General features: G+C 35.8%; 1 protein-coding gene across 6 annotated transcripts in view; it reads right to left on the reverse strand.

Moving 5' to 3' along the window:
- Window positions 1-26,465, reverse strand: part of LRRK2 (leucine rich repeat kinase 2) — a 63,928-nt gene that overhangs the window by 24,556 nt on the left and 12,907 nt on the right. For 5 of the 6 annotated variants that reach the window (XM_019283573.2, XM_010395608.3, XM_010395610.3 and 2 more), the window contains 23 exons: window positions 25,100-25,231; window positions 22,479-22,598; window positions 21,228-21,352; window positions 20,592-20,671; window positions 19,733-19,839; window positions 17,958-18,087; window positions 17,300-17,424; window positions 15,566-15,699; window positions 14,236-14,380; window positions 13,812-13,951; window positions 12,370-12,498; window positions 12,114-12,284; window positions 10,567-10,822; window positions 10,152-10,340; window positions 8,631-8,752; window positions 7,811-7,880; window positions 7,137-7,357; window positions 6,352-6,602; window positions 4,855-5,003; window positions 3,006-3,099; window positions 1,752-1,938; window positions 1,185-1,366; window positions 432-661 (listed from right to left, as the gene is read on the reverse strand). In XM_019283573.2, the coding sequence (XP_019139118.1) occupies window positions 432-661; window positions 1,185-1,366; window positions 1,752-1,938; window positions 3,006-3,099; window positions 4,855-5,003; window positions 6,352-6,602; window positions 7,137-7,357; window positions 7,811-7,880; window positions 8,631-8,752; window positions 10,152-10,340; window positions 10,567-10,822; window positions 12,114-12,284; window positions 12,370-12,498; window positions 13,812-13,951; window positions 14,236-14,380; window positions 15,566-15,699; window positions 17,300-17,424; window positions 17,958-18,087; window positions 19,733-19,839; window positions 20,592-20,671; window positions 21,228-21,352; window positions 22,479-22,598; window positions 25,100-25,231 (3,489 nt within the window). Of the gene's footprint in view, window positions 1-431; window positions 662-1,184; window positions 1,367-1,751; window positions 1,939-3,005; window positions 3,100-4,854; window positions 5,004-6,351; window positions 6,603-7,136; window positions 7,358-7,810; window positions 7,881-8,630; window positions 8,753-10,151; window positions 10,341-10,566; window positions 10,823-12,113; window positions 12,285-12,369; window positions 12,499-13,811; window positions 13,952-14,235; window positions 14,381-15,565; window positions 15,700-17,299; window positions 17,425-17,957; window positions 18,088-19,015; window positions 19,111-19,732; window positions 19,840-20,591; window positions 20,672-21,227; window positions 21,353-22,478; window positions 22,599-25,099; window positions 25,232-26,465 lie in introns of those variants that run through there. The other variant, XM_010395613.3, reaches the window with a different exon arrangement.

Below are 26,465 nucleotides of genomic sequence, written 5' to 3' on the forward strand. Positions count from 1 at the left end.
TTTTCCAGAAACACAAGGTTCAAAGACTTGTCCTAAGTGCTTTGTTGTCTGTGACCTTACAAACCTGTGACACTGCAGAGCCTAGAGAGACCCAGATTATAAAAGAGAGAAACAGAGTTCAATTAAAGATTCTTCTGGTGATTACAAGCTGTTTCTTACTACTCTGAAATGATTGTTTTGAAGTATTATAGTTGAAATGAGTCATCAAACCACATTTAATGATGAGAAATTCCTGAGGCTTTATATTAAATCTGAGGGATTAGCTGCTAGTTTACAGAATTCACTAATTTTTAAGTGGTCACTGGACTTTGGGTGTACCTTTGTGTGATTCTAGTCCCCAGTTCGAATTACCACAGGCTGACTCTAAGAATAAGTAATGAATTAAAAAGTTAGAAAAGACAATAGTAAAGGAAAATAAACTCAGGAAATACCTCCAAAGTCCCACACATTTAATATAAGCTCTTTCTTCATTTTGCCTTTCCCTTGAATGATCCAGTCTTTTACATCAATGCCTATTGTAGCTTTTGGAGAGCCCAATTCTGTCCGTTTGCTTTTCATTAGTTGTTGTAGCAGGGTAGTTTTCCCACTGCCAGTGTTCCCAACAATCATGAGCTTCATTCTGTTATAAGGTACAGCCTTCTTCAGTCGTTGTTGAAGAAATCTGGTAGAAAAAAGTTTGCAAAACTCACAGAAGAGTAAAATAGAGAGAAATACCAATAGAACTCAAGAACAAGGAAACATCTAGAACCATACCATTTTCTTCAAATTTTCAGTATCTGTTTGATACTACTGTTCTTTTAACTCTTTACTCTAATTTCTGATTTGATAGGTGAAGTTTAATTAAGAATATGTCTTTTTTTTTTTTTGTTCTGTTTTATAATTATCCTAAAATTGTGCTCTGTGCACAATTCTCTGGGGAACAATAAACATATTACAAACAATTGGTAAGCACCATTTATTGCACAGTTTATAGAAGCATCGAATTCAAGAGGTAATACTAGTATGGTCTAAACCACTCCAGTATATGTGTGTGTGTTGATATGATAACCTTCCATAGAGCAGCATGCTGGATTTCATATGACAAACCAGCATGTCTTTTCAAAACAGTATGTTATTTTCTTAATGCTTACTGCAAATCCCAAGAAAGCAAACCAGGAATATTCAAGAACAATAGGGCAACAAACCTGATAATGTCTCTGGCTTTGCATCCCACATGCTTGAAGTCTAAATTAAGATGGAGTCCTTCCAAAGGAAGATCCCAGACTTTGGACAGTCTTCCCATTTCATCAGGAAAGAATCTCAAATCAGGATTGTAACTTACATCCAGAGAAGTCAAGTTCTCTAGGAAGCCAATCTGAGGAGGAATCTAAATAAAACAACATTTAATGGGCAACTAAATGTAAAAAAAATAATGAACATGAATACATTAAATAATTAACAAAACTAGGTATTAATTTTACTGCTGTAGTTCTTTTTTTTTAATAAACAGGCCTAATATCCCACACTAAGAGAGAATAGACCTTATAAGTAATTCATCATACAAGCTGATTATTTGACACATTCCAGGCAGAAAAGCTGAATACAATATAGTGATTTTCATTCACAGAAAGTACTATTTGAACTTACATACCATTTCACTAATAACAATGTACAGTGGTATGAGAGGTGACATGAAAACCAAATGAACATTGAAAAATTGCATTCAACTGAAAAGCAATTAAATTTTCTCTAGGTAGAATCTTCCACTTTACCTCCTTTAACTTGTTGTGGGAGAGGTGTAGCTTTTCTAGCCTAGACCATGCACATGCCTTTTCACTCAAGTCCAAGACGTCTATTTGATTATGATTAAATAACAGCTCCCTTAAATTTAGTGATTTCCAGTGCATTGGTCCAGGCAGGCTTAGGATCTTGTTTTGGCTTAAATCTACTGATCGCAAACTAAAAACATGAAAATAAAACAGAGAGAAGTTAGCAAATGAAAAAATAAAACCCAGATTAGCTGGAACCAAAATTGTTTTAATTTTTAATAAACAAGTGGATTAGCTGTCAGAAGAGATGGTTTTCTGACTGAAATCCAAATAGAAGTAGATATGTTTGCAAATACATGTATGTGCAGAAATTACATAGTTCACCTACACCTATTGGACAAATACACTGTTCATGTTACCATGAAACACGAAGCACACAAAAATGCATGCAACACCTTATTGATTTGTCTGAGTTGGAGATGTAGAACCTGAAAACTGCACTTTTTTCAGCACATCCATTAAATCTGCTGCTGTGAATGTTAGCATGCTGAAATTGTGCAGTACCACATTAATAATAACATGCTCTAAGCAAATTTCATTAATGTAAGTTCCCAAATCTTAGATCTGCCCTCTCTATGGTGCCATCAGCACTCACATCTCCCCACACCTATTGGATCATCCCTTCCAAGCACTCCTTCCACAATCTCATTCTACTGATCTGTTAAGGTCAGCAACTTCTATAAAAAAAGCAGAAGTCCAATTTTCAGATGAGTAATGCTTTGAAGGTATAGCAAAATAAATGTCACATGCATCTTTATCACAATTCCTTCTAGAGGAAGTGTTTTCCTTTGAGAATAAAAATCTCATGTTATTTGGGAAGTGAAAAACTAATCTCAGTAGCCTTGTGCAAATGTCTGCAGAACTCAAAAAGGAAAAATTACCAATATCTTTTCATTGTTGGTTCCAAGGAAATATGAGATTAATTCTAATATTCTCAGCAAGAATTGTCAGCTTCAGCTGTCAAGGAATATATTTGCAACAACAGTGATTTGAATCTGAGGAACAGAATTTCTCAGAATCATGAAGAAAATGACTAATTTGTCTTCAGTTTAAAAGCTACCAAGTTCTCGATTTAACCAGTTAGTGAGGATTCCCTGAAAACCAGTTAAACATGCAGAATTTTCTGCTTAACAACATTTTTGTCATCAGATCTTCTTTATCAAGAACTTAACGTCAATAAATAGAAGAATAACTTACTGTGGTAGAAGAAGAATTGCTTCTGGAACATTAGTAAAGCAATTTTGGGATAATTTTAAACTTGTTATGCTGGATGACAAGTCAGGTATTTTTTCTAGAGCAGAAAAAGAGGTTAATCCTATTACTTTTAAGAATGGTTAAATTATTTTTAAGACTGGAGTTTAGACAGACTAAAAGGTCAGTCTATCATTTTCATACAAAGCTATCACCTACCAGAGTTCAAATCTTTTTTTTTAAAGCTTATTTAAAACTAAACTCCCCAAATTAATTAATATATTGGCTTTTAACAAACTCTACATTGTTATCCTTCATCTCCTAGTGGCATTAAACACCAAAATAATCTTACTTACACTTTACTGTACTGCAAGCATACAAGACAGTCTCATGTGATCCAGGATTTGTTGGGTCTTATTCACCCATTCATTCTTATTCATTCTTAAAAAAATGCATCTAATGGTTCAGCTGTGTTTAATGCAATTCTAAGAGTTACCTTCTGAAATAAGGTGACAATAATTTCAAAATGGAAGGTTTTATGTCTTGAAGAAAGAATAAATTCTAACAGTAACTTATAAACTCTCACAGTATCACTGAAAATCTAATTTGTATAATTTGTAATTTGCATAGCTAAAGTGGTTTTACACCTTTGCATAAAATATGCTAAACACTGACACACACTCTGGATGGACTCAATTCAGTTCCTTAGCACTGGGTTCTAGTGAAGGGGATCTGCCCGGTGCTACCTGAGCTGTCTGCACAAGGTTGAAAGATAAAACACAGGAGCTATGGAAGTCCTGCTTTTTCTGGACCAGAACCTGTAAGCCAAGGGGGATGATTCAGGGCATCTCAAATGACACCTGCATGCAGGCAACTGGAACACACATTCTCTCTTATTCTGGAGATAATGCCAGATATTATGTGGTAAATACTTAATCACAGAATCATTTAGGTTGGAAAAGATCTCTAGTACCAATGTGCCCAACCGTTAATCCTGCACTGCCAAGTCCACCACTAAAGGCCTAAAGGCCACATTCACATGTCTTTTAAATACCTTCCAGAGATGGTGACAACCACTTCTCTGTGCACCCTGTTCCAGGGCTTGACAACCCTTTCAGGGAAGAAATTGTTCTCAATTTCCCATCTTGTCCTATTGCCTGTTCCTTGGGAGAAGACATTGACCCCCACATGGCTACAGCCTCCTTTCAGGCAGTTGTAGAGACCGGTAAGGTCTCCCCTGAGCCTCCTTTTCTCCAGGCTGAACACCCCCAGCTCCTGCAGCTGCTCCTCATCAGACTTGTGCTCCAGACCCTTCCCCAGCTCCACTGCCCTTCTCTGGACATGCTCCAGCACCTCAACGTCTTTCTTGAAGTGAGAGGCCCAGAACTGAACACAGGATTTGAGGGTGTGGCCTCACCAGTGTCGAGTACAGGGGGACGGACAATCACTGCCCTGGTCCTGCTGGCCACACTATTGTTGGTACAGGCCAGGATTCATCTCTGTATTACAGTACAGTATTAAACCTATATTAGTACTAGATTTGCAATCTGAACGATTTCCTCTGCCTTGAACTTTCCTCAATAGTGCATACAATCTCAAGTACACTCATCCATTTTTACAGCATCCACTCCAAATGTAAAAACAAGATGGGTTAGCTGAGTCAGATCAGACGACTGGAAGCATACTCGATGCTTCAGTGATCAAAAGGTAATGCTTAGGAAACTGTATAAACAAGGACAAGTACATGTGGTATTACTCTTTTCTGTTCTCCCAAGACTCCAAATGCTGGTGGCAGAGGAACTTTGTGACTTGGAATAGTTTCTAGAAGGTGAATCCTATTTTCACAGGTACTTACCAAGGACATTCATCCTGGCATTGAATTGCTCCAGTTTTGTACAGCCCACGAACACATTCTCAGCAAGGGATGAAATACTGTTCTTACTAATGTTTAAAATTTTCAGGTCTTTCAAGCACAGGGGTGAACATAAGCATGAAATTTTGTTTCTATGATAACAACAAGAAAAAAGACAATCCATGTTTTACTTAGAAACTATTAGGTAAAAGGTGAAAGTAGTGTTGATCTCACAATGTCATCGTTACACCAGTAAAACAAAAAGAAGACTTTATCTACATAAAGACTGACCAGTCAGCAAAAACACTAGTACATGTGGCAACATGGAATAACAGGACTGATATTAGAATCAGCTTAATTAATTTGGAGACCAAGTGTCAAAATGTATTGTAAGGTTTAGTTTTCTGATTACATACTGGAGATCAATCCCACACAAAGAGGATTGTTCCATTGATGAGATGTTCTGTGTACTAAAAATATGTGTTTGCAATATTGTAATTACAGAATTACTAACAACCTAAAAAAACCTTTAAAAAAGGATTCCCTATATGGAATGGAATTCAGGATGAGTATATAATTTTACACAATGTATTTGGGGGAATAATAATATTATTATTATATAATAATATTATATATTATACATGCAATATATTTTTATAATATTATGTAATATAATATTATATAAATATAAAATATATTTATTATATAAAAATACATATTTATATAATTAATAGATATAAATATATATATAAATATATAATTTCTATCTATTAATTATTTTATATAATGTTATATAAAATATAATAATAACAACACCAGAAATAGGAAGAGAAAGATCCCAAAAACGCAGAGATAAAAGATCCATCCACTGTTTTGCCAGGGTAGTATTACTAACAAAGTTCACCATCTTATTTAGCATGAGCTGTAGGAAATGAATAAGACAGTCTCTGCAGTTTACAGAGCTATCACCAATTGCATTTTTAAGAATTCCACATAGGTATGAATTACCTCACTAAGAAATATGATAGTAAGTGCTGGCAAACAAAAAGCTACATGTTTTCTCTGGTTTTGTAATTTAAAACATATCCATACCAATACCTAAAATTACATTAATACTACTTCCAGAAAAGCTTTTGTGCATATGAAATACAGTGGAAACTGTATTGTGTATACAGAAAACCTAGTTGAATATGTCAGACTACACAGCCCTGTGGACTAATAGTATGGTAGCAGAAAGATACTGAACTACAACATATTTAGCACATTACTGGAAGAGCAAAGCTATTAGATTCTATCAAGGTCCAAAGACATTCTCATGTCTTGTACTTTGCAATACAACAATGAAAATTGTAGCAATTTACACAGTTGGAAGACAGTGTCAGTGTTTCACTGGTGACTAAACAATCCTTTCCATGCTATACGAGTCATCATTCTGCATCACAAATCTATTATTTCCTGTTATGTTTGTTATGCTACAGCCCATTTTCTCATGCTACTCACCCTTCCAGCAAGAGCTGTTCCAGATTTTCAGCAACACTTGTAAGAAATTCAGGAGTGCACACCAGCTGATTGTATGAAAGGTTAAGCTGCTTTAGAGTTGGACATCTCAGGTGTGGATCCAAAGCAAAGGAAGGTCCAATGTCATTTCGAGAGATATCAAGATTTGCAATACAATTCATTTTCAGTAAGTAAGATGGGAAAGAAGTAAATCGGTTACTGTGCAAATCCAAGTAAGTCAAGCATTTCAAGTTCTGAAAGAAAAGGATAATTCATTTTTAAGAACTTAAAAGAAAATACGAATTTATATGTTTATAATTGAGTTATATTTTTATACAAATTATTAATTTATTTATATTTAACTCACATGGAAAAATAGCAGAAAATAGCAATCATACCAATGTAACCTACAATATTTCTATGACAAAATAAAGTATAGGGCATTATTCAAAAATAATTAGCTACATTTCATAAAATTTAAGATATTAATTGCCTGCAGTTCTCAGTTCCATTTCCATTATTATGCCACTTAATATCACACATCTTAAAGCAGTTCTCTGCACTAAATAACTTAAAACAATTCCATGAAAATACTTTTTATTTCTAATGAACATGAATGCTGAATGAAAGTTGAGTAAATATATGAAGCATGCAAAAATGTACAGCCATATTCTTGAATAATATTGCTATGGAGACATTATTACAATACATATGGACTACATTATTAGAGACCAACAATTTATTTTAACTAATTTCAACTTGTATTACAGAAAATTATGCAGAATTACTTCACACAGTTGTTCTGGAATGTTTGTAAGAGCATTTTGGTGGAGCTCCAGTTTCTCAAGGTGTTCCAGATGACTAGTTAGGCAGCTATTCTGGCTGATGGCATCAATGTTCTCCAGCTCATTTGATGAAAGATCTAGTGATTTAATATATTCTTTCTCTGAGATCAATGATGAAAGACTGTCTGATGGTCTTATATGTGATGACAATTTTGAGACGCCTTCTATGAAAACAAAAATGTGAAAATACCATGATTTCATTTATCATTTACGTAAAATTTCAATCAATCATCTTGGGATTTAAAGATGCAGAAGAGAGTGAATGTTTGCATATTGGTTAAGATCCAAATCCATGAAGAATTCTATTAAGACACAGAAATTTGTAAGACAGTAGGGAAGGGAAAGAGATGGATCCTTACAAACTGCACAACAGAAGGAGCTTTTGAAAGCTAATAAGGGCACTCATTAAAAACTCCATTGCCTACATAAATTATTTGTCGAGTCCAGGAAATAAAAATCCCTATATATGCATTATTTTTACTTCACTGTAGTATTTCCCAAATGTATCCTCCTCTTAAACAAATACATAATCTGTCTCAAATCTTTGCATGCTATGTTTGTGAAAGCATTAAGGATGCCAAATCTGTTATATACCTTAAATTGTATAGTTTACTTACTGGGGAATTCATCTGAGAGCAAGAATTTTCGTCTTTGTTTCATTAATGGTTCATAATCTGAGCCAGGTCCCTGCAAAATCCAAAAGAAAAAGCATTGAGGAACATACACATGTTCTGAAATCATCCAAATTCAGTAAATCTCTTTATTGTGGTTTCTTTTCATCAGAGCCTATGGGAGAACACAAAGACACTGTATACTTGAACTGGAAATAACAGTAGGTCACATCTTTCTGAAATGTATTAACCCATGCAATATGAAAGAATGGTAGATTTAAAGTGCAATGGAAGCAGTGCATTTCTGGTAACTCAGAATGATTTTCACTAGGGTGCAGTAATAGGATGGACCAGGATATTGCAAAACGTAGCTTCCTCTAGAGAAGCCACTCTCTCCAGTTTCCCTTTACAGTAAATGGAAAGAGACAAGCTCCTTCCAAAGGAATGTGACTTTGATTCCACCAATTTGTCCTCTTATGTCTTATTAAGGAATCAGTCTCTCTCCACCGATCGTTGCTGAAGATCAGCTTCACTAAGGGGAGGTTAAATCTTTGTGAATGAGCCCATGATCCCTGTATTTCCATTTGAACATCAGACTGAAAAGTTGAACAATTCAAAAGACTGTCTACTTTTTTAGTGATCATAAATTTTTGCTGATATAAATTCATACATACAGTGCACCACAACAGAAAGAAACACTGAATGGCAACAGTGAGACAAAGCCCATATGGCTACACAACCTTTCCTAAGATTTGATTATTAAGAGTTTTGGAGTAGGCAATGGAGATGCACTTAAAAACCTGGAATGTGCAAGGATCTGACTTACCACAGAGTAGGAATGTCGCAGCAAAGTAGGAGAACCTCTTTGACATGCCATTTCCCTACAATATAAATCAGCAACTGCAATGGAATTGGACTTCTTTTTTGTAAAAAGTGAACCTTCGCTTCCTTGAACACAGGAGGAGAAATAGGCAAGAAAATGTATTTAAAGATGAGGCTCAGAGTTCAACTGTAATATAGATGCTGACAAAGGAGAGATGCATTCCAAAAGCATCAATACTGGCAGGATCTCACTGGTCAATTCTGTGTGCAATAGGCCAACAATGTTGTCAGTGTGTTTTAGAGCGGAGGGGCCATACTAACCTGACATTCTTCAAGTAGGACCTGCAGGTGATTGCAGGACCTGCACTGATGATTTATGATTTAAAGTTTCCATCGGGTTGGGATTATTATACATGTTTCATAACACATCTTTCTGCTACTTCAGTGTAAATACTTCTTAAAATAGAAAAGGGTTGGATTTCAATAGATAAATTTGCACTCCCACACTTATTGAGAATGAAACTTCAAATGTCACTCTGGATTTGGTGATTTAGGAGATATTTGGTGTCATTATCTGGAGACATTTGATGTTCCTCTTCTCAAGGCTACTTTTAAAACTCCTAAAATCACTCCTGCATTTTTTTATTATAACAACTTTTCTACATGGGGCAACAAATAGACCAACAAAAATTAAAAGTGGTGCTGAGTGATAAAAGGAAAAGAACAAAACGTAATCAAAAAGTTCCTTTGGATTCTCTGATTCCAAAATTCAAATTCTTCATCTGTGATGATTTTAAGTAACCAACTGTTCTAAAACAAGAGCAACATTTGAACAACAAAAAAGATATGTTACAAATTAAGGCTACTTTCATTATTAAGTTGCTGGTATTATAGACAGAAATAATGTCTTTCTATAAGTTAAAGGCATTCAAATGTCCTGGTTACAAAGGATGATGTTGGGCTGAACATAAATCTGTCATTTACATTTTCTGATCAATTAGTTTATCTTTGGGATAGGGCTTGTTTCACCTACTTTATTTGTTAATAACATAGTCCTCTATACCAGATCTGGTTGTATGAACTTTATTTACAGACTACCCAGGGGACAGAGGGGTTTCTAGATCACAATACACTTGACTACGTGATGAGACAAATTGGGCTCTCGAAGGTCTTGCTTTTTGCCATAGATTATAAAGGCAGCTCAGAAACAGAACAGAAAAAGTCAAAATCTAAATTCAATTGCATGAATCTCACTCTTTCTCTCTACAAAACACTGGATGCATGACAAACTAATTTTAAGTGTATAACTGAATAAAACACTTCAAGGTCTTAGTTTTGTAGATGAAGCACATACCACAAACTGTTTTCCAATGTTACCCCAAACAGAGTTTTAGATAGAAGGTTTTTTATTCATGGGAGTTGTTATATCTCAAATACAAATAAACAACTGATTTATGGCTATAGGCTAGCTCTGGTACATTAGATTGGGATTATAAAAAGCAAAAAAGAAAAGAAAAACAATTACCTTCACTATCAATATCATCACTCAAAGGAAAAATACTGTCCACTAATGGGTCAGGTATGAAATTCCAATCATAGTTTCTATCCACTCCATCTTCAGACAAGTTTGAATCAGAGGAGGCTCTTGATCTATCCTCTGAAATGTTCTTCATCTGGAATTTGAGCACCATCCTTGCCAGCGCAGAACCTGCATCTGTATGTACAAGAAATGGAAAAGATAAAATAATCTCAAAGAAATCCAAGTAGCTTTAAAAAAATAACAGAAATAACTTGATTTATTTTCAAGTTTCCCGGAACTTTCTATAGCCAGCTGAGTGCTACAAAAAGATTCTCAACTGAAAGTCTTCACCTAAAACACTTTCATAGTGCCATCAAAAGATATTGACACATTTTGTATAGCAATTTCTACATATACTCACTTTGTTTTCTTGTTTGAGTAAGTTTATCTGGGAACAAAGGAATGAGCCAGGAAGGTTCTAATCTGCCAAAACCAAATCCTCCAAGACATATACTGCTGTTGGTGACATCAAGGCTAAGCTTCTTTAAGAGCAAGCTGATGATTTGGCTATCTCCTCTCTTTATACTGATGGTCAAAGCACTCCGAATATCCTGCTCTCGAGCACCATTGGCTAATAACAATTCCACCAATTTAGGATTATTTCCTTTCTCACAAACCTAATAGAGAAAAGCAATTAAAACAAACCAAGAATGTGAAGCATTCAAGTAACAGTTCAGACTGCATAAAGAGGCTTGTCTCAAATTCAGATTGACTTTATTTTAAGGATAAAGGACTTTATTTTAAGGATTGTGTCTCTTTCTCAATTATGCAATGCCTTACTCCTTGGAGCATACGCCTGCCTAAGGCGTCAGAGTACCAATTCCCATTTTCATGAAGGCTTTGCCCAAAATGTATCATATGCTGGAGTTCTGCAGTTGTAATTTTTGTCATGAGTGCACACAGTTTTCAGGCAGAAATGAATGGCAATTTATCTAGTTTGATTATTGCCTGTGGTCAACGGCAACTCCATTTATTTATCCGTTTAGTGGAAAATAGACACTTAGGGGTTCTCATCTGGATATTCAATGAACAGACAACAACAGTGAGTCTCATCAAGCCTTGCCTAATGATAGTGAGCTCAGGTCTACTGGCTTTAACTACCTGAAAGGAGGGTGTAGCCAGGTAGAGATTGGCCACTTCTCCTGGGCAGCCAGTGACAGGACAAGAGGACACGGCCTCAATCTGCTCCAGGAGAGGTTCAGGTTGGACATCAGGAAGAATTTCTTCACTGACAGGGTGGTTAAGCATTGGAACGGGCTGCTCAGGGAAGTGGTGGAGTCCCCATTCCTGGAAGTGTCCAAGAAACAACTGGATGTGGCACTTAGTGCTCTGGCTTAGTTGACAAGGTGGTGGTTCAGCCAAAGTTTGGACTTCACTATCATCGAGGTTTTTTCCAACCTTTATGTTTCTGTGATTCAGTCAGCTCCTCCCAATCTCCAAGCCTGCATTGCTACACAGACCAGTGTTGATTTTCAACACTAAAAATATTTTCTAGAAATACTTTCAGTTACTTCAGTATGCTCTCTGTGGTTTGCTAACACTGATTTGCCTACCTCACACTCTATGAAGGGATGGTCATTTCTAAACCCAGTTGTGCTTCACCACCCAGAGAGTTCTACCAGCAGAATTGAACACTTCCTAATTCCCTTCATGCAGTGGGGTTCTCTCAGACTGTTTAAAACTTTGACACTGAGCCAAAATAAAGAAGTGCTTATGCATATCATTTCACAAAAAAAAAAAAATTAAATTTAAAGGTGGCCACATATAGCAAGAAGCACCTGTGGGCATGTGGGAGCAGCCTCTCTGTTCTCTGTGTTCTCCAGTATAAATATTTACGTGACAACAGAAAGGAACCCAAAAGCACAAATTTTTAAGCAACAAAATTACATATATATTTCCATGTATTACCTGATAGATCAAAGAGTTTATCTTTGTCTTCTTATTAATATCAGCTCCCAGTAGAAGTAAACATTCAGCCATAATACTGTTGTACTCCATACATGCTTTTTCCAGCATCATATTTTTTAAATCATCATTTTCAGCTATTTTAGCAAAACATTTACAACACAGGCTTTGAAACTGAATGTAAAGACAAACAGTAAAAGTTAGGACAAAAAAAGCACCAACATTTTTCACCTGTGGAACTGTCAAACAAAGAACATACCTGTTGATCTCGCTGGTCAGTGAAACACATGGACATCTGGTAGAAAATGACTGTGTCAAATGATTCATTTACCAGCAGCTTTGCAAAACAAGGTGACAAACCAAGAATTGCCAAGATCGCATGAAATCCCTAAGAATACAATGAGAACATTGAAAGAAGTACAGTGTTAAAAAGGGTCACTTTAAAACAGGTCATGCAGCAAAACCAAATTTCAACCAAAAGATTCATGCTTTAAATTTTTTGTCTTACTTTTAAACGTGCATTAGTTCAAAATAGGAGAAGTTCAGAAGAGAAGGCAGAAATAGCAGGTGTCTCTGTAGTTTCATGCTTGTTTAGCTGACCCACAGATATTAACTGACACTGAAAAGTCAAATATGCACCATAATATCTGACAACGTCCTGCCTGGCAGTGACAAATGTACTTGTGATTTCCTGAAAATGTAAAGAGGAAACAATCTCTTTCTAAGGATATGGAATGAAGATACCCTGTTCCAGTGTGTTGCTCTGTAATCCCCGAATTTGAAAAGAACTATTAAACTAAATGAAAAAATTAACAGGTGTATCTAAAAACGAAGAAGAAATACAAAATTACCCCATGATTCTGCAAGTAAAGTTTACCTAGAAGGGTGAACTGGCTAAATTATGGACTCCTTGTCCAAACCCAGTTGAAACTAAATCACTTAAAGTAACTTCCTTATTCCAGCACATTATTTTTATTTCTCTCTACACTGGTTGCTAAGCTAAATGTGGAAAGGTTGGGGGAAAAACAGCAGCAAAGAAGGGAGGCTGTACTTGTGATATTTTCATATTCATCTGGAAGAGAAATATAGAAACTCTCACAGAAAGCTGATATCACAGGCAAGCTCTATTCCACTAAAAAAATGAAACTGGTAACCAACAGGGAAAGTTTCTGAAGCAGAGGAAACAGAACTTCACACAAGGATTACACGTGTGTTTACAAAGAACTCTCCTTCCATATACAGATGTGGGTCAAAGTCTGATAGTATTCCAGCAATAGCCTTTCTTAAATACAGCATTCCTACACTAAGTTTACTCCTGGCAACAAGGCTGTTAGTTACCTTCTATGACTTCTCAAAGAAGGGCAATCAATACTATGATGGTTACTTCATGAAATGGTTACAGATTGACAGAATGAAGGATCATGACTGAGAAATTTGTTCTAGTTCTCAGATCTCAGAAGTCTTAAATAAGCACTTAACTTACGCTTACACATCCTGGATTGAATATATGCCTCCAAGAAAACCATCTCTACGACAAATGTCTCAGTTTAATTACAAAGGTTTATACTAATCTAGCAATTTCAATAAAATCAAAACGAAGTAAGTAAAACAGGGAATTATACTTCAAATGTAACTACATTAAAATAATTTTCTAAGGTTTTGAGTTTTGTTTTCATCCTCATATACAGAAATGACACATACATGCATCTGGATTTCAGTGACTTCTTTAAATCTTCGCAGAGTAGAAACCAGAACTGCTGACAGGACATGCATAGTTGCAATACACAAACTCTTTCTTGTAATCAAAGAGCGTAGAAGACTCAAACCCAAACACTGTATGTCTAGAAGAAAAATAAATATTATTCACATACCAATAATTCAGACATTCTGAATGGAATAAACCCATGATTTAAGTAGTCTTTTAGTAACATTCCAGAAAGTTACTTGTACAGGCTATTACAGGGTGAGGCAGAACTGCAACATGGGTGAATCTGAGGACTATGCAGCACTGCAGCCTTCTCTTGCCAGGCAACTACATCACATCCAGCACTAAAGAGAGCAACAGATCTGTTACAAGCCCTCCTACCATGTCATTCTCATTCTACTGACAAAACACCTTCCCTACCTTGTTCATCTGGATACATCTGTAGGGTGTGAAGCACAGTGTCAGTAGCTCCTTGCTGGGTTAAAATTTCTAGTGCACCCGTGCACTCAGCTACAGAACCAAGCAGTTTTAGTCCACACTTCTGAATGCTAGGATTTCCAATAAACTAATGGAGAAAAGAAAATAAAATCAGATCAAGATTGTTCTGCTTACAATGGCAAAAGAAGACTTGCTTGTTCTTAAGGTTGCTCTGTAACAACAAAAGAATGTTTGGTTATTTAGAAATTCAACAGGTTGTGATCATTACTTCCCAATTTCCCCCCACTTTTAGATGGAGAAAATCTTGATGAGGCCTAGATCTGAGAGTGTCACAGCCATCACAGTGACTTGCAAATCTGCAAAATAATTTCAATGGAGTCATGCCCAACTTCCTCCTTATTCTGTCTCTAGTTTTCAATTAAATGTGTCAATTTCTAGCCCTTCTTGCTGATATTGTAGTACCCCAAACCACAAATCAGCTGCATTGGAAAATGCAATCAGGATGATCACAAAATACTGAAGACCTTCTGAAGTAAAAATTATTTTACCTCCTTTGTTAACTCCTATGTCTGATATCTTCAGATTAAGTTGTCCTTTAGATACTCTAGAACTATTTCACTGATACATTACTTGCTCTGACTTCTATAATAAATGTAAGAGATATAATTTTCCTTCACTGAATCTGTTTGGCAAGCTCAAAATTCCTGAGAGAGACTTCTAAAAAATTAAGAATTGCTACATTTTGATTGTGATCATGTGACCCTTGAAAACCTTGTAGATTGGATTCCTCTGAAAGCCATGAAGTGAAACATTTCCCATCACTAAGATTTAAGGTTAATTTGCTGTGCAAAGTTCCCTTTGCACAGACTGAGTCTGCTTCAGCCTTTCATTTTTCAGCTTCCCCTTCAAGGCACTGTGATCATTCTGTTTTACAGGGGCTGAAAAAGTTGAACAGTGAAAAGAATGGAGACAATTGAGTTGTGCACTCAGTTCTATGGGTAGCTGAGGTGTAGGCATGAGGACACTTCATATATAGCCTGTTTAAAAAAAAGAAATCACAAATAAACTGTATCCTTGAAAAAAATTAGCTTTTTAAAAATAAATATCCTTTGGAGTCACTGTATAAAGAATCATCTAATACACTACAGAAAAGAAAGGAAGAAGAAACCCTAATAGATTAATGAAATTTGGGAGTTAAGATTAATTCTATCAAATCAATAAGAAAATTAATGCAGAACTAAAACTTACAAATTATTCACCATTGCAAGTGTAAAATAATGACAAATCCATTAGAATAAAGCTTTAACTATACCCTGTTTAGAGCATTAAGCACCAATGAGTGAGTTCCCTCCAACAGACACTGGCTTCTAATGACTTTTACTGTAAGTGCAAAAGCAGCATCTCCCACATCTCTGGAAGAACCATTCTGGTGTTCATTCTTTGTATCTGCAACAATGGAAAAAAACCTTCCTCAGAAGAGCAGATTTCACATTCTCCCCATCATTAACCCAAAAATACAATCCAACAATCAAACGAACACTGAGGTGACTCAGAGAGCATAATTCAGATCTTATGGTATTTTCGAAACACTGTATTGCAGAGACTGGAGTCCCTCCAGATTTATATTGTAATGTGAGTACATTGTGTTTGAAAGGAAAATTTCACCACGTATTTGCTCACTGCTTACTATGAAAATACAAAATTGTGCCAAAGAATTTGTTCTAAGGTACATTGCAATATATTACTTTTTTGAGCTACAGAGTTTCCTGGTGTTCCTGATACCTACTTGAGAATGCTTCTTCCTTCTGGTAAGGAGACACTATACAGAAGCTATAAACTGCTTATTCTTGCTCACTTGGCAGCACATCATGGGACATATTTTACACACAGATGACATTAAGTGGAATGTGAGCACACATAAAAAAAACAGAGAAAGGTCTTTCAGATTTACTTTCTTTTGGCACTTGCAGTCAAGTGACACTACAGCAAGTACTCAAAGATCCTTTCAAAGTCACTACAGCATTCATATTCATTGTGATTACTATTTTTCCCATGAATTACTTTTTTATTCCCTAATTAACCTGCAAGTTCCAACATCCAGTTGGTGCTGTCTGATTACAGTTTAGAAGGGCCTCACTTCCAGGATACTGGCAAGCAAAGCACCTTGCCTCCATGTTAGAACACATATATCAAGTCTTAATCCTGCTGTTCAATGAAAAAAGAGGGAAGTACTAGGATTATAACTCAAATAATAGAAGCAAACTGAAAAACCTGCAATCAGTCTGCATATTAGTAATTTTACTATTTTTATTGGTTTCGTAAATGTTCAACTAGAACTGCTGAGAGATACCTACAAAAAGTTATTCTGAAAAAAAAAAAATCAGTACCCCACGTCTGTACTCTTACACTTAATATCAGAGGAAAAAAGCAGGATATATAGCAGTACACTGATAAAAAGAGTTAAAACTTTTCCCAAATTCTACTAAAGGCATAAAACTAATAAAGAACATTTCTTCCCCATCTGGATTGCCAATAAAGAGGGGTTTTTCTGGAAAGGAATTTCTAAACTAGTCAGTTTGGTTTCTCCTTTTTGATAGACAGTAGTATATAATTGCATATTTTATATCTGTCAAGATCACTGTCCGGTTCTTACGTTCCTTCCAAGAGATACTATCAAAACAATTGCATTTTGTGGTAAAAAAATGTTTATGTCATTAACATGGTTTGCTCTCACTTAAAGGGGATCAATGATGCAAACCACAACCACAGTGACAGCTCTGCATTCACTCCCTCAGCTCCTTAGAAAAAATGGAGCTGCCTATTCACTGATGAAATCAAGAGGAAATCAGCAGTAATAATTTTGGTCTGTTACCTTCAATACCTCAAATATTTTCTCCCATTTTGTATTTTCCTAAAGACATACAGCTATTCTCTGCTATGTACAGAGCTGCAATAATTTTTGGAAATCCCATTAAAGGCTGTGTCATTAGATAAGAAAGATGAAAACCCAGCTATCTGATTTGCTGTATGCCTTTGGATGACTTACCAGGCATCATGAAGTGTAAAAGGACTCGGAGTGCTTCCAGTTGTACAGAGAGTGATTTTTCATGTTTCTTCATGGCTTTTACAACTTCTGATACTGCTACTGTCATTACATCCAGATGAGGGAAACTGAAAATAGTTTATTAAATAAATAAAAAGAATGCATTTCTAAATTTCACATGTATTTGTCCTTACCCTTTGGAACACTGTAAATCTGAAATATAAATTAAACTGTGTTACTTTTCTTCATCGTTGCAAGTTATTTTCATGCCATTCTATTAATTCAGTCTATGTAAATACTTCCATCCTAGCCGACAAGAAAGTAATATTAACAAAATGCTATTTTAATAATCAGAGGTAATTTTTCGGGAAATTTCTTATCTCCTAATGGAATTCAGTGTTGTTAACAGGAGGGGAGACCACCCAGACATTGTCTATTCAAATCTCACTGCACAAGAACCATGATGGGAAGAACACGCAGCTCCCTACCCACACCCACCTGGGCATTTGACTACAGGGGTTACAAAATTCCATGTCTTAAACAGGGCTGACAGTCTGTGGTCAATTTTACTATCAATCAACAATTTAAATGTAATCACTTATGGTACAGAATCTCAAAACCCTTCATCTTGGAAGTGGACATGCATTTCTAGTTTTATTACCTTCCTTCGAACACGTGATTCAGGATCCTGCAGGCACTTTCAACCACTTCAGGAGAATGTGAATGTTTCCTCATTATATCCAAAACATTCATATGTATGCCTTTCGCCAGAAGTGTCTTCCTAATATTTACTACAACACAAAATAGTAAGCATCCTGTAAGAAAATCTTTCTTTCTTTCTGTATTGTTCTCAAAACCAACTTTTTCCTCTACTCCTTTTTTTTCAATGTTTTTGCCTCACCAAACAGAAATAATAGTACAAATTAGAATAGGAAACAATTTGAGCTGAAGCTGACTTCTGTTTGCATAGCTTAATCAAACACATTATAATTTCAGACTGTCTAATAAGTCTCTATACATCTGCTATTTTTACTCACGTAAAGTTAGTATATGGGAAAGAGAATGTATAGCCCTGCTTATATTTTCAGAAATGTTTATTCTTCAACTTTTTCCTAATCGCACTCTGAGATCATATAGGAAAGCTAGAACTTAAAACTTTAAAAAAACCTTCTAGCTTCCAAAAATGAAACTTCAAAAATGAAATTATATTTATTAATGCTATTTACTTTATGAATTCATTTTTTGCAAATTCAAATATCCAGGCACATCCTGTAGCTCTAACTGTAACTAATACAAATTAGAACACTATAAAAATTATCATAGTAACTACCACCAAATCTTGTTATTCCCAGTTCAGTACATCCATTTCAGAAGGTTAGTTCAAGCCGTACTGCATTGTGCCAGAAGATTTTACTAAGCTTCTTTATGTCTATCATTTCTGCTGTAAGCACATTCATTTATGGGGAAAAAAAAAGAGAATAATAATTTAAAAAAAGAAGAAAAACTTGCTTTAGATTTCCAAAAGGAATCAGAGGCCCACTTGTCAGTAACATGTTATGAAAGTAACTGGTATATGACAATAATATGCATACATTTATGAAATCTATTTCTCAGTATAGATACATCTTGGTCTCACAAATAATTATAAAACCTTCCCTGCGTTAGGTTTTATGTACTTGGATGGCTCAATAAACTGATGATAAAACAATGCTTTCTCACCTAGGGAATGGTAATTAACTGCTAGGATTTTCCTTTCTATCTAGCCAGTGGTTTTCAATGTGCAGTCTGCAAACCACTTGAGATCCATAACCATTTCAAAGGATTCTGTGAAAGTTATCTAATAAAAGCAGCCCAACTGTCAGTAGGCTTAAATACTCTACTCAGGGGTCCACATCTCCACTGAAAAATTTTGAGGGGGTCTGCAAATTGAAAAAAGTTAGGAAACCATGTTAGGGACATGATCAGGAGTAAAGAAATCTTGAAAACTGTCATGCACATGCTTAAGTTTCTACACAATTTGCTTCACTGAAGTCAACAGGACTGCTCAAATCTCCTGTGTTAAGCAAGAAAGTGGTATTTGTTGGGCTGTATTCCTTATTCATGTGATTTTTCAACAAATGCTGCTCTTGACGAAATTCAAACGTGATAAATATTTAAACAAGCATACAAAGAGAGCACACTCTTTTCACGTCTCCTGCTCCAAAAAGTAGCAATTGCAACACATAAACTGGCAGAGAACTCTTTATTTCCTTGTATTTTTTATACTAGCTAACAATAACTTTTTCAAAGCAAGGAATAAACTTCCTACTTATCACAACATAATACTCTTTATCACAGGGAGTATTGTATTCATTCAACAGTACACTAAATCCTCTGTAATATTTTTGCAATAACTTTCTGCTGAATGAAAAAGAAAAGATAACTGAAGTGCCTTACCATTCTGTTGTGACAAAATTGCCAAGGTACTAGCAGCAGCCTGAAACACTTCTTTTGAAGAGGAGTGCATCAGCATGGAGAGCATCACTGCTCTGTCTATTGGGAACCTTTCAGAGAGAAACAAATCACTGTACATTGACTGTATTACAGCAGTTACTTCATAATTGCAGTTCAGTTTCCTAAAAAGGTATTATGTAACATAATGAAAATTTCAGATGATTGCTCTTGATTTCTAGTATTTTTCCAGAGCAACAGCTGACAGAAAACCCTTTGTAACCTATGCAACTTTGTCTAGTCTGAATCTCACTGAATTGCTTTGGAACCATGCTTTCCAAGTGACCTGAGGTCCAGAAAGGGGTACAAACAGGCTGGCAAAAATTGAGTGACTAAAATTTTAAGGAACTCTGAGAAATAGTTTAAGTAAAATGGAAATCTGTGTCTTATCCATGCCTAGTAGATTCTCCCTAATGAGGCAGCATTCTCTCTACAATGCCTTTTCATCTGATTTGTAAGAAAATGAGTACTGCTTTTCTACACTCCTTACATGCTAGGTATCTTAATCTTGTCTGTTTTCCTAATTCTTATATTCTTTATCCCTGTTGCAACTGAAGACACAATCCCTTATGAACTGTAAAAATTAGCTCTAATAGGCTGTGTTCTGACCCTTCATTAAAACACTAGCAGATTTTCCTGAATCAAGGTTAACACACTTTGGAAGACACTTTCCCAGGTTTGGTTGATCATCATGCATTTCATCTACTACAAAACTAAAAATAATTGAAAAGTGAAACGTCAGATGGCCTAATAATAGGCACTCATTTTTTTCATTTCTAAAAATCCAGTTTAAGACAACACTGACTGATTATCTCCATCTCCAATCTTCTCATGAAGGTTGCGTTGATACAGAAACAGATTTTTCAAAGCCCAGCACGCAGCCTCCTAAATATAAACCAAGACAAAAAGATTAAGAAAATATACCTTTAGAAGATTAAAAATATATGAAAAAACTTAAATAGTTTGACTGCTTTTCAGTTCACAAAAGAAGTACAAGGTGCTTTATGTAGAAATAGAACAAAATGTACACTGTCACATTCTTTATAGCTGGAATAGGCCTGAGTTACAAACACATGTGACAATCTCATTACTTGATTTGCATTTTGGTATCTATTTTAGGCCAAGATTAATTCTTCTACTGATGGGCCTGTGTTTGGCTGTTAGATACAGAGGAGGTATGTAAACAACAATCTTTGCATGGCCAAAGTTACAGGCAATAAGCCTCATCTTAACTACCTACATTTGATCCAAAGAAGTAGCTAAAATCTCTTGAGATGAACAAAGATAAGAAAGGCAAGAAAGGTAAGATTTATTCTAAATCTAATCAAGACCTTAAGGCCTTTTTTTGCCTAAGGATATATATGAGAAAAGCATGTGGCTAAACATTTTATTAAATACATAATACAGTCGTTCCATATTCCCATCACCCAGAAATTCTCACCAGCACATCTGTATTTTTTCGGTGTAGTTCTAATGCTTTGTAACATGCTTCCAACCAGCATAACTTTTCTTCCTCCTCCTCCTCCTTTCTTTCCTCTAAATCCCGGTTTAAGAATATCGTTTCAGCTTGAAATATAAAATATTTACAATAAATTCTTACTGTGAAAACAAAACACCTATGTCTCAACTTTTCTGTAGTCATGGAGGCACTCACACTGGCAGTGTTGAAAATCAGTGGGAACATAAGCCTTTTCTGGGAAGGGAGAAATATTTTGACATAAACTCTAAGACAGACTTGAAAAATGTCTTCAAGGTTATAAAAGGAGTTAAAAACTTAAGTGTAATGTAGTAGATGAGTCACATAATTACAGATCAGTCTAAGCTTTGGCTCTGAAAAGACCTGCATGTACCTCTTTTTGTTGTGTATTTACATACAGAGTACCACAGACATAAAATATAACTGTGAATCATTTGCATGGAACCATTTATTACAGAGCCATCTACACTCTGAAGCAATGCCGTTAAAAAATAAAATGCAAATTGCAGTTGCTAAGAGAGAAATATCTGGTCCCAGAAAGTGCAACAGAATTTGAAATATATCATTTTTTACCTGTGATTTTTCAGCAATTAATGGGAAGAAAAAGATACCAACACTGAGCATAATATTTGAGGCATAATGGAATATGTACTGATTTCTAATCTTTGCTATTTTGGAGACTCTTAAACAGCATTTCTACTGACTTTTATATGGAATAATAACTCAGAGACAAAGAGGATCAGATTCTTAGCTTTTTGCCACTAGCTAACTAATTTCTGTCTGAACTGTACTCAAGGAAAAGTTTAAATCTTTTAATTGATTTCAGAACTCAAGCACAAGCATTGATTTTGTGTTGCTATCAACTGCCACAATACGAGTACTGTCATACCTGGCAAACACAACATCAAATCAGTGTTGTTATCACTGGAGACTTTATATTAAGAAGGGATTATCCAAGATTTGTCTATGAATAACCAGTATGCTCTGTTCAGATCTGTCAACATAACTTACCAGCTCTGAACACTGTGCAAATGTTTGGTGTATGATATGAATACAGACTTACCACAGTGAAACAGTAAACTGTAATCATGTGGGAAATCCAGCTTTGTTGAAGCTGTCCTACCTGAGCCTTTGGTGTTAAAGAAATGGAGTTTGAAATCATTACAGGAAATTACTAGAACAAAAAAATTAACAAGTAGACAGAGATTTACTCACTTAGAAGAGCTAAACAACTGAGAGCTGCAGCTTGTAACTTTGCATTTTCAGGATATGTTGTAACAGCCTTCACAATGACTTCTGGAACCTTATGTAATACAAGGATATTGAAAAAATTTCCTGAAAACAGATAAGATATCAACTTAATATAAACACATATCTAGAGCTTTACATTTAACATAAATTTCTTGGCACACAATGCACAAACTTTGTAGCAAACATTGGTTTTCCTATTACAGGGCTTGACAAGAAAATTTTGTTTGTTGAAAGAAGAGGTTAAGGATAAAAAACAGTTGGGATCTACATTCTTTGTGGGCCTTTTTAATTTTTTTTTTTACAAAAGGCAGAGGTTCTATGCAAAATGAAACACGCACTGTCATCAAAATAAGAAAAATACAGTTGGTGTATCACTTGCAGAACTCCCTGCCAGGAAGCAAATGCCATTCTGGTCCTGAATTCTGCAATGATTTGATTTATCCTATGACACAACTAATTTAACCCTGGTTTACTCTCTGGTTTTGCCCTCCTCGTTAAATAAATCAAGGCCAACATCATAAATATAGAATAGATTCCTTCTGGAATAGAAGGAAGCCTTTTGATGATAAATATATTTAAAGCATAACAATTATTATAAGCTGTACAGTATTTTATGTTACAGGTTGAATACAAGGCACTTTTCAAAAAGCAAGCAAATTCAAATAACTTTCTTGTTTGTTGTAAAAACCTGTATCATAGGTTAGAAAATAATAGAGCAACACTCACTTTGTCAAATATGGTTTGATAGCTATGGTTTCTATTTTGATATTCAATTTCATTTAAATCTTGATTAGCAAAAATGAGAATCAGAGTAGCAATGTAAAAGATCAGTAGTGTGGTCATGTTATATCAGCACTGCTGTTTCTTAATGTATTTTAATGGAAAAGGTATGTTTGTGTAAATATATTACTTACCTAAATAAATTAATAATCTTAGGCTATGTGATGAGTAATTCTGTTGGACTTGTGGCTGGCCTAACAGGTATCAGCCAGTTAAAATTCCAAAGACAGTCAAATCTAGGATAGTCATTACCAGATTAGGAAGAATGCAGGATGGTGTTTTTGGAAGCTAGTAGATGCTGACTTTACCATTTCACTGCCAGTTAACATAGGTTTAGGAAGACAGTGTCCATCTGAATAACCTGGGAAGAAACACTGGCTATATATATGGAAATCTTCCAGACTATTTCCAGGAGCAGATAGCAATTTCACATCTGTCCCCATAACTGTGTGATGCTGTGAACATTTCTTCCATAACTCTACTACAGCAGCTATTTATTAAGATGAGGGGCTCAAAGAAAAAATGGATCTTGTGGCTGCTTTCCTGCCACTCTTCGTTGTTGATCAGCATAAACACATGGCAAACATCTGATTGAAACCAGGCTGGTTGCACTCAGGGCAAGATCAGGCCTGTCACTGAAGTTGCTGTGTCCCCACAAGTGCTTGGTTTCCCTGCCTATCTTCAGTTAGCCTTGCACAGCAAACCATTCAAGGTTAGCATCACCTCTTGCCAAAAAACCCTGCAATTACGACCTTAGCAGTCACCATACTTTCTTGAAAATTGTATCTGTCTTTCTGAAGGGGAATGGGAAGTTGCTCTGGGTTGCAGTCAGGTCTGATCTGTATTTTCTACAATATCTGCACAAAGAAGTGGAAACAGATGGCGAAAGGATGGGAACAACTTGATTATGGGGAGTCATGCACTGGTACCAGCATCTGCAGTAGCTTCAGGCCACCACCTGCAAAAACTGGGAAGTCTAACTCTTGATTAAAAAGAACCAGCCATGGAATGAGGGCTGCTCAGGCAGCTGCTCACAGTGGGTTTGTATGCAGCAGGGGGAAAAACATATTTATTTTTATTTGAACTTCCTATTATGTGGTTTTTGGCAACTGCTCAAATGGGTTTATTATAGTTACAAGTGTGAGAACAGAGCTGCTAGAGGCACAACTTTTTGCCACTGACATTATTTCTTTTGATGTGAAATCAGCCCATCTTAGCCCACACAACCAAAGCACTTTTTCTCGAGTCAAGGCAAGTCCAGAACTCAGTGATTCATTCACTGCTGCAGCACAGGGGGCCCCAAGACAGGCACCATCACTGTCAGGAATGCAGCACAGGTATCTGAAGATAAATGCATTGTAAGGAGGAAAACTAGAGTTTTAGAGAATGCTTTTCAACTAATTCTGTAGCACCAGTTGTTTCCCCACACATTCACCATTGGTACTTCACAAAATGAAATTTCTAAGTAATTTTCTTCTTTTTATAGTAACTTTATACAGAATTGGACCTACTGATTTCCCATTCTCATATGGTGCTTCTCACTCTTTTTTGTCTCATTACTTCCCACTAACTTGAGTCTTTTATGGCAGCTTCTCATTGTTACTTATATTTACCACATAAGGACAGCATATTGACTGTGGCCAGTTACCTCAATATGTTTGCATCATTAGACACAAGGATCTGACACAAGGATACACCACCCTGAGGATTAACTGGAATAGCAGTTGCTGTTTGTAACGCTCCCGGTTAACTCCAACTCTTACGCAGTCAGAATAAACTGAGTATAAACAACTTTGTGAACTTACCCAATGTAAGCTTGTGCAACAAACAGCAACTCACTTCCTGAACTGTTTCACTATTGGGGAAACTTTTCATCATTTCCACTATAACATTGTAGCAGCGAACATTTCCAGACATAAGCACTTCAACATTGCTGGCTAAAGAAAGAAACAGAAACAAAAATGGCTTCTTAAGAGAAAGGGGAAAAAAGAAGTTGACTGGATTCTAGTTCAGACTTTAGTTAAACAGATTTTAGAAAACTGTGACTATATTTGAGTTTTTGCGTTGCACTTCAAAGGTGGCTTTATTTCTTGGTATGGCCATAAAGGACATTAATGACTATGAACATTTGGAAATAATTCATTAAGTTCAAAGTTCAGATTAACATTTATGGTTCTCTTTCATTCTGTTTCAGGCCATGTAACAGAAACCTCCTCCCAAACCAATCTTAGGTAACTTTTTTCTTAAATGTGAACAAATTGTTTTATAAATACTAAATCAATCTTATAAATGGTGCTTCTAACATGACTGTGATCAAGAACACATTTCACAGTATTTCAGTAATATTCCTGGGGCATACAATTAAGAAACAATTTAGAAATTTTTTCTTATGAAATCTATTCTGTAGTAATTTATTTGATTCAATCATGTATTTCTGAGTTTTCCTTCTTTTCTTAGGGGGCAAGTTAGGAAGTTATTATTTTCATATGAATTAGATCTACAGTACACCTGTTGTGTACTGAGGGTACTGAAATTTTCATCTAACGTTCCTGCAATCTTTTGAAAGCCATTGCAAACCCTGTATTTCACAGAATCACAGAAGGTTTATGTTGGAAGGCAGGGCTAAAAGGTCACTGTGTCCAACCCACGTGTTCAAGCAGGGCTGCCTAGAGCAGGTTGTCCAGATGGCTTCTGAGTATTTCCAAGGATAGAAACTTCACAGCCCCTCCAAGGAAACTGTGCCAGTGCCTGGTCACTCTCACCCTGTTTACTGTTTATTACTCAGGCCAGATACAGAAACCAACAGGACAATCACATGAGCCCATCTGAAGACAGAATGCATCCTTTCCTACTGAGGACAGAGTGATCCCACCCACAGTAATTTCAGGCAAAACAGCATCATGGCAGCTAAAACACAGTGTGTGAAAGCATCCTTGTAGTATTTCTATCCAGGGTATGAGACAGAATATGAACCCAAGAAATCTTGGCCAAAATCCTGGCCCAAATGAATGAAAGGGAGTCCTGTCACTGACTCCAAGGGAGTTAGCATTACTCTGCTGAGGTCTATAAATTTTCTTAATTGTTCTTTCAACAGCTTGGCTTCCCTGGATACAACGTAAGATAAATATTCACAACTGTATTATTAAAGATAATTAGCCTTTTTTAAAGAGC

The sequence above is a fragment of the Corvus cornix genome, chromosome 1A (genome assembly GCF_000738735.6).
Source record: "Corvus cornix cornix isolate S_Up_H32 chromosome 1A, ASM73873v5, whole genome shotgun sequence".
NCBI lineage: Eukaryota > Metazoa > Chordata > Aves > Passeriformes > Corvidae > Corvus > Corvus cornix.